The sequence below is a fragment of the Triticum aestivum genome, chromosome 1D (assembly GCF_018294505.1).
Source record: "Triticum aestivum cultivar Chinese Spring chromosome 1D, IWGSC CS RefSeq v2.1, whole genome shotgun sequence".
NCBI classification, from domain to species: Eukaryota; Viridiplantae; Streptophyta; class Magnoliopsida; order Poales; family Poaceae; genus Triticum; species Triticum aestivum.
This window is the reverse complement of record NC_057796.1, coordinates 435,528,322-435,537,209: the sequence shown is the minus strand read 5'-3', so window position 1 is coordinate 435,537,209 and position 8,888 is coordinate 435,528,322. Positions and strand designations below refer to the sequence as shown.

Sequence of the window (8,888 nt, the reverse complement as noted above, 5' to 3'; positions counted from 1 at the left end):
CAAGCTGGCGATGATTTTTGGAAATCAAATAATAATTTTAAATTAGTGAATATTTTTAGAACTTTATGAATATTTTTCAAGCTCACGATGATTTTTCGAAATCAAATAATAATTTTAAAGTAGTGAATAATTATGAGCTTTGAATTAGTGAAAAAATTGATCTTCACGAAATTTTTTTCAATTGTAGAATATTTTTTTAAAGTCATGAATAGTTTTCAAACTCACGGTCATTTTTAAAATTCTTGAACATTTTTTTAATCCAGGCACTTTTTGAAATTTACTAGCATTTATAAAATTTAATAATACTGTTTTCAATTCGTGAGCTTCTTATTAAAAATTTGTGAACATTTTTTAATTTGCAAAAAAATCCAAAATCATGATTATTGTTTGAATTTATGAACATTTAGTTTTTCAAAAAAGGAAAAGAAAAAAGACCGAATTTGTGGACCTTTTCAAAAAATCAGAACTTTTGGGAAGGTTGAATATTATGTAAAGCAAATAAAATGAAAAATAAAACCAAACTATATCATGAAAAAATAGGGTGCCCGCACCCGCAAATGGGCCGGGCCAAAGCGTGAGAGAGAGAGAGAGAGAGATAGATAGATAGATAGATAGATAGATAGATAGATAGAGAAAGATGGGGCAGCCTCCGCGACAAGATGAGAGGCGTTTGGAGGGGGCTGGCCCTATCTCTGTCTATATAGGCACAAGGAGGGGTGGTTGCCTTGGAGGAGGGTATGCCTCCTCCTATGGCGGCGCGTCAAGGGGTGGACCCCACTCCAAACCCTAACAACACCATATGGTGGCTTGGCCACCCATGATAGGGGCGTCCCACTAATGGGCCATAGGGTCCATGCGGCTGCTTCACCACTTAGGCCTTGCCTTGGGCCTAGTCCATGGCGCACTAGGCATTTTTGGGAGGCTCCGAAAAATTAATGCCACACATGAGGTAGTCTTAGATGCGAGACTAGGAATCTACTTGATGTTTATTATTTCACACATGCACATGAGTTTTCCTCCAAAACTCATTTATATTACAGACTCGAGAACCATTGCAATTATAGCATAGAAAATAAAGATTAATTGCAAACATGAAAAAGAATAATAGTACCGCTGTAACTAAATGTAAGATTATTTTGCAGTTCAATTGACTGTGTGACATATCTACAACACGCATAGGGTGTACCATTGCCATTATTCTCTTCACTATTATCTTCTTCCACATCTTTTGTTGACCCAACTCTAGGCTGCTCAAGATAGACATCATCTAGTAGTTGTAGCTGTCCCTGCTTCATCTTCTTCTTGTACTCTCATATTTCTTGTTTATCTCATTCCCTTCTTCATCCTCTTTAGAAGCACTCTCATCTGTAGGAACATAGTCACTGTCTTCTTCATCTCAATTATCCTTTGCTCCAGCCGCTGCTCCGCTTATCTCCCACCGACGAGTTTGTCCTCTACTCGAGCCGCCAGTTCGCTCCACAAATTTCATAGTCACTATCTTCTCATCGGAATCACTCTCATCTCCCATCGACAAGCTTGTCCTGTGCTCCAGCCGCCGCTTCGCTCTAGTCTCAACTGACTTGCAAGAGAAGCATCATAGAGTAGCAAAGGGGAGACCTACGAAGTTGACCCCATTGTGTCGATGTCGCTGCGCCGCCACCGCAATCCCCGTCGCTACAACTTCCGTCGAGGCTAGGGTTTGGTAGAGATGGGAGGGAATGACCTGGTTGCATGCGCACACGCCTCACTTAGCTGACTGGGAGAGAGATAGATAGATAGACACACACACATAGAGAGAGAGAATGTCACATGAGCAACGATTGGTCAAAACCGGCTGAGTTAGAGCATCTCCACTCGGCCCCCAACAGCCCCCAAGCCCCTTTTTTATCGCCGACTCAAAAAAATCGTCCCAGTCGCGCCCCCAGAAGCCCAGTTTTCACCAGTTAGGGCCGAAATTGGCGCCGGCGGACCTAGGCCGAACCCGGCGCGCTGGGGGGGGGGGCGCCGGGGGAAACATTTTTGGCATGAAAGCCTGGTGGACCCTTCTAGTCAGTGGCTGCGCGTTGCCGAGAATCTTCATCATCCTCATCGCTTCGTTTCCCACGGGAATCAATGCAAAGGCTGCCGCCGGTCAGCCTTCCATTGATTCACGGGTGGCGCAGTGATGGCGCGCCGCCGCACATCCCGCCCCCTCTCCGCCACGCGTCCACACTATTGCCGCCGGCTCACCGCCCACTCGCTGCTATAAAAGCTGCCTCTCCCTCGCTGTTGGCCGCACACTCTACAACCTCTCTCTCGCCGCTGATGTTCTCTTCTTCGACGCCGACGCCCTCTCTCTCCTCGTCTGTCGAACCGCAACCATGGCCAAGCGGTACCCCGACGACGGAGCGGCGGCCAACGGCTTCGGCCGCCACCACCTGCACGAGGCGGAGGCCCGCCTCCTCTACGAGGCGGACAACCCGGCGCCACCGGACATGTGCGTGCCGGGCTCGTGGAGGCTCAGCACCGACGCAGTCCCGGTGCCACCGCCGCTGAATATTAGCCGAATTCGTGTCTTTTTCGTCTAATTTTAGCCGAACTTCAATTCAAAAAAGGCGTCTGGGGGTGACCTGAGGCCGTGGTTGGGAACCCGACCGCCCCCACGGCCACATTAGCGTCGGCTAGCCCCCAGAATGCACTATTTCTGTTCCCGGGGGCGCCGAACGGCTAGAGATCCTCTTAGTAGCGAAACAATGCCGCCTGTCCACAAGGATGAAAATGACTGGTTTGGAGAATTCATGGAGCAGTTTGTGTGGTTTGAGAGTCGAGGGACCAAAGCGGAAAGAGTTGAGGAAACAAAACTGGACTTTTGCCACTTGTGGAAGCGTCTAAAATCTTTCTTTGATCAAAACAAGCTGCGTGCATCACTTTTATTATTTCAACAAGGAACATTTATTTGCCATTAGACATGCACAACCCCATATACACGAACAATTCTGTAGCTTGGTGAGAATTCAAATAAGGAATAACCAAAGAAAAGACGACAACGATGAATGCCAAACAAAAAGTGCGCAGTGAAAGAATCGCCAACAACATGAACTCACTTGCAGGTTGAAGCAAACAATTGAGATCGAGCCATGCATGCACGTACGTGCGCAGCTGCTGCACTACGTACGTACTCCACTTAGTATTAGTGGTTGATTGCGCGGCACTTCTTCCTGATCTGGCCCTGGTAGCCGGTCTTGACCTCGATGCCGGCCATCTTCACCATGGCCTTCTCGAACTTGTCCTCCCACCACCCGGGGATTTTGGCGTTCTCCACCACCATTCTCGCCGTCTCCGCCGACGTCATGAGCGCCGCGTCGGAGGTGAAGAGCACCGTGCGCGACAACACGTTCTTGTAGTACTGCCTGTCCAGCTTGTTGGACGTCACCACGTCCTGCATCACCGTCGGGTCCTTGCCGCCCGGCGTCGCGTCGGCAGGGCACTGTCCTCTCAGGAACGCGGCGAGGCCGCCGTTGATGTCGGAGGGGGTGTTGAGGCGGTCGGAGACGAAGGACGAGCAGTGGGAGCGCCCGATGGTGTGCGCGCCGGAGAGGACGACCAGGTCCTCCGTGTTGAGGCCCTTGATGACGAAGCTAGCGACGAGGTCGCTGAGGTTGGACGTCGGCGGTGCCAGGAACTTGAGCGGCTCAGAGGCGTTGGAGAAGGTGCCGTCACGGCGGCCGGACGGCATCTGGAAGTTTACCTTGCCCCTGCTGAGGATGCAGGACGCGTCACGGGCCGCGAAGGCGACGATGTCTGCACAGGAGACGACGCCCGGGCAGGCCACCTCGAGGGCGTCCTTGATCGCGTCAATCAGCTCAAAGCCGCGTAGGGTAGGGTCGTTCGGCGGGCTGAGCTTCTCCGGCGTCGGGCTGAACGTGGTCGGGTCCAGGAGGACGGAAGCATCACAGCCCTAATCATCATCAAATCAACGAGATTAGTCAAGTCCGGGCAGGCTAATCGGTTTATATATATGTTTGCAAATTGGTTTCTTGTAGTGCCCGTACCTCGACGAAACAGTCGTGGAAGAGCATGCGGATCATGGCGGCGCCATTGCCGGGGTTCTGGGAGATGGCCTTCTCCATGACGCCCTTGACGACGGCCTCCGCTTGGGGGCACTTGTCGTGGTAGTAGCCGATCTCCAGTGGCCAGAAAGGGCTGCCCTGGCATCCCACAGCGAGGAGCAGCAAGGCACAAGCCACCAAAACGTGTGGCTTTGCAGCAACAGCCGCCATTTCTATTTCTTCGAAGCTAGCAGCTAGCTTGCTTGACTAAGATGAAGCTATCTGCCTCGATCGGTGGATATAGGAAGAGAGAAGTGTGAGAAGTTGTCGATCGGTGGAGAATGCCTTATGTTGATATACCTCGAGCAGGAAGCTATCTACTTATATAGGTTGACACTCGAGGACCTAGCTTGGCCGAGAATATATATGCACATATATGTTGGCATGTGCATAAAATTAACAATGATTATCTTGGCTTCGTTGGAACGTTTACTACACCGGGTTGTTGCCACCGATCGTCATTGAATTCGCTGCTCCCACCGAAAACTAATCAAAGGGCGTCTTCGGTCCGTAATGATATCGTACACAAATAGTAAACAAACGGCTAGCTGTTCACTATATGAAGCGGCCATATGCATAAGCTGGAGCTAGCTATTTCGTAATAGCTAGATCGAGCAGCTGATTGATGTAGCCGGCTCCGTGTTTCTTTCTTTCCTGTTTTGTGTATACGATACAATACGATCCACCGTACCAGTGGCAGATGGGGACGTCTGTTTTTCCGGTCGTTCAGATGTCACATACGTTAATGAAAGAACGTTTCATGTGTGCTTCGTCTCTTCAACTCCGTGCTTTCTTTGAGGCCACGCGGGCGTCAACTAATAATCCCTTGGTAGCATGAAAAAAATTAGGCTTTTAGCAGGTGAGACGTATACTTACGTACGCTCCAGGAAGCGTCATAGTACACTTTAATTGCGTCATCTCTTTAACCAGTTCATTTGTCACGTCTGATCATTAGCTGGTTTTTAGTTAGCTGAGACGTTAAAGCTAAACTGTATGAGGGCTATGGCAACGCGCACATGCGAACCGGCCGACAGTTAGCGTGTGGAATACAAACTCTTTTTCACTTTCCCTGAAAATGAATGAGCTACTAATGGTGTCAACAATGTTGAAGCCACTTGTAGTCTTGTAGTAGTATTCCTCTAAATGCCAAACCAAGCAACAAGGATCCATCTCTATGCAGATTTACATATGATGTCGTCTCGGAGGCGTAATCGGCCAAACAGTACTCTGAATGCCAAATCTCAGCACTCCGAGCACATCTTCGGCCCCCAAAATGAGATCGGATGGTGATGACCTGAACATCAAAGTTTTTCATTTTGATCATACGAAGATTTTTCATATTGGACATTTTTTCTGTTGAGGCCATCTTAATTACGTTTTCTGTCGTGCCATAAACTGGTGTCAACACACTCCCTGGCACAATTACTATCTCACATATGATTTATAACGTCAGTATGAGGGCGAGCAATCCCCTTGTATTCACTGTTTCCGCATGTTCCATTGAAAAACATGCGCCCCACCCTCAGTATATTTCGCCTCTATTTCCTTCTTACTTGAATAGGTAGCACTTTTACCGGCTTGCAACAAGAGTGAGGTTGTTTAGTTTCACTTACACGGATTTTATCATTAGAATCTGCCTGGCCAATCCTATTTAGCCAAACTATTTTTCTAAATTCTAACACATACATGAATTAAGAAATTGTAATGTGTGTCTGAGATGCTTTTCTGAGGGAAATATGTGCCTCAGTTGTGTTGTATTGCTTTCCAGAGAAAAAAAGTTGTGATAATTCGTTGACTCTTGTCGGGCTAATTCGTTGTGATACCGATCTCAATCTTCGTCGGCGGTGCACTGCTCCTGGACTTGATCTGCAACACGAGGATGTCTGGGGCGCCAGCCCTAGGCTTGGTGGTGGTGGCCTTCTTCTTCGTCGGAGTTGGTCGGCCGGTTGGCTGTGCTCGCATGGTCATGCAGTGACCGGCGGCTTGGCCGGTCGGCGGCGGCGGAACTTGGCCGGTGGCGGCGGCAATGTTCTGTCTGGATCCCGGGGCGGCGGCCCTGGAGGGTGGTGGCCGGTGAAGCTAGGGCTTCCTGCGGCGGCATGGCGTGGTGCAGTCCCTGTCCAAGGCGTATCTGTGATGGCGATATGCTATGGATTGGTTCGGAACAGAGACGGTGACGAGCGCGCGGGATCCTTCTCGGCGGCTCTCGCAGCTTGGCGAGGCGGGGTGGGAGCCCTCCTCCTAGGCTCCAGTGGTGGCACACTCAGGCAGTGGCCGGTGCGCCAGGGATCCCACGGTGGCACTGTTGCTGCGGTTGGTCGCCGGATCTAGGCGGCTGGATCTGGGGCTTTGAAGGCGGTCGAGACGGTGCACAGGTTGTTGGGTGGATTTCTTGGGACGGATCCGGGTGAAAACCTGGTCTTCGGTCGATGGCCGGAGCCGGTGATGACGACGCCCTTATCATCGTTTCCTTCATGAAGGCATCATTGAGGTGAAGCTCCCAACTCCACTCAATACCTTCGGGGGAAACCCTAGATCAGCTGATCGGATGTTGGTGGCAATCATGTGTCGTAACCCCCTTGGGGGCGGCATTCTTAGAGGTGCACTCGGCTTCGTGGGACCAGCGGACGACTTCTTTGGTGGAGCGGTGCTTCATCCATACATTGATGGCGACGGATCTTGACGGCGTGGCGCAGTGCAGATTCGGAGTTCGATGCGGGAGGATGGACTCGCGCAGAAGGACGACGCTGTTTGGCGTCATGGTGGCGTCGTTGGCAGTGAGACCTGGCACGATAGATGCAACAGTACAACTCTGAAGATGGACTCGTGGCAGGTGGCTGCGACGGGCTCATACCCGGCAGGCGTCCTGGTTGAGGAGTGCGCCGGACTGGTAGGTGCCCCATCTTTTTCTTGAAATAGGCTTTCGCCCCGCTATATTGATATAGCAACCACCCGATACAACATTCCGATCAACGCTGGGGCTAACAGCACAAGCACGCCCAAAAGAAAAAACAAGATAAAATAAGAGAATAAATGCCAACAACGCCGGATCAACGAAAGCTACGGCACCCCGCGACCGCTGTGCCCACTGATACGTCTCCAACGTATCTATAAGTTTTGATTCCTCCATGCTATATTATGTACTGTTTTGGACATTATTGGGCTTTATTATTCACTTTTATATTATTTTTGGGATTAACCTATTAATCGGAGGCCCAGCCCAGAATTGCTGTTTTTTTTCCTATTTCAGAGTTTCGCAGAAAAGGAATATCAAACGGAGTCCAAACGGAATGAAACCTTCGGGAACATGATTTTTAGGAAGATTATGATCCGGGAGACTTGGACCCTACGTCAAGAAACAAAAGAGGAAGCCACGAGGTAGGGGGGCGTGCCCACCCCCCCAGGGCGCGCCCTCCACCCTCGTGGCTCCCCTGTTGCTCCACCGATGTACTCCTTCCTGCTATATATACCTACGTACCCCCCAAACGATCAGATACGGAGCCAAAAACCTAATTGCACCGCCGCAACCTTCTGTACCCACGAGATCCCATCTTGGGGCCTGTTCCGGAGCTCCGCCGGAGAGGGCATCCATCACGGAGGGCTTCTACATCAACACCATAGCCTCTCCGATGAAGTGTGAGTAGTTTACCTCAGACCTTCGGGTCCATAGTTAGTAGCTAGATGGCTTCTTCTCTCTTTTTGGATCTCAATACAATGTTCTCCCTCTCTCTCGTGGAGATCTATTCGATGCAATCTTCTTTTTGCGGTGTGTTTGTCGAGACCGATGAATTGTGGGTTTATGATCAAGATTATCTATGAACAATATTTGAATCCTCTCTGAATTCTTTTATGTATGATTGGTTATCTTTGCAAGTCTCTTTGAATTATCAGTTTGGTTTGGCCTACTAGATTGATCATTCTTGCAATGGGAGAAGTGCTTAGCTTTGGGTTCAATCTTGCGGTGTCCTTTCCCAGTGACAGTAGGGGCAGCAAGGCACGTATTGTATTGTTGCCATCGAGGATAACAAGATGGGGTTTTTATCATATTGCATGAATTTATCCCTCTACATCATGTCATCTTGCTTAAGGCATTACTCTGTTTTCATGAACTTAATACTCTAGATGCATGCTGGATAGCGGTCGATGAGTGGAGTAATAGTAGTAGATGCAGGCAGGAGTCGGTCTACTTGTCTCGGACGTGATGCCTATATACATGATCATACCTAGATATTCTCATAACTATGCTCAATTCTGTCAATTGCTCAACTGTAATTCATTCACCCACCGTAAAATACTTATGCTCTTGAGAGAAGCCACTAGTGAAACCTATGGCCCCCGGGTCTATCTTCATCATATTAATCTTCCAACACTTAGTTATTTCCTTTGCTTTTTACTTTGCTTTTATTTTACTTTGCATCTTTATCACAAAATATCAAAAATATTATCCTATCATATCTATCAGATCTCACTCTCGTATGTGACCGTGAAGGGATTGACAACCCCTTATCGCGTTGGTTGCGAGGATTTATTTGTATTGTACAGGTACGAGGGACTCGCGCGTAGCCTCTTACTGGATTGATACCTTGGTTCTCAAAAACTGAGGGAAATACTTACGCTACTTTTCTGCATCACCCTTTCCTCTTAAAGGGAAAACCAACGCGGTGCTCAAGAGGTAGCAAGAAGGATTTCTGGCGCCGTTGCCGGGGAGGTCTACGCAAAAGTCAACATACCAAGTACCCCTCACAATCCCTTATCTCCCGCATTACATTATTTGCCATTTGCCTCTCGTTTTCCTCTCCC

General features: G+C 49.1%; 1 protein-coding gene across 1 annotated transcript; it reads right to left on the bottom strand.

Annotated features, from left to right (window-relative positions):
* Nucleotides 1–2,895: 2,895 nt before the first annotated feature.
* On the bottom strand, nt 2,896–4,406 carry LOC123173183 (peroxidase 2). Its single transcript, XM_044589894.1, has 2 exons — nt 4,032–4,406; nt 2,896–3,937 (listed from the first exon to the last, which is right to left on the bottom strand). Exons 1-2 carry the CDS (start codon nt 4,257–4,259, stop codon nt 3,170–3,172), a joined length of 996 nt encoding a protein of 331 aa, XP_044445829.1. The 5' UTR covers nt 4,260–4,406; the 3' UTR covers nt 2,896–3,169.
* Nucleotides 4,407–8,888: the final 4,482 nt, after the last annotated feature.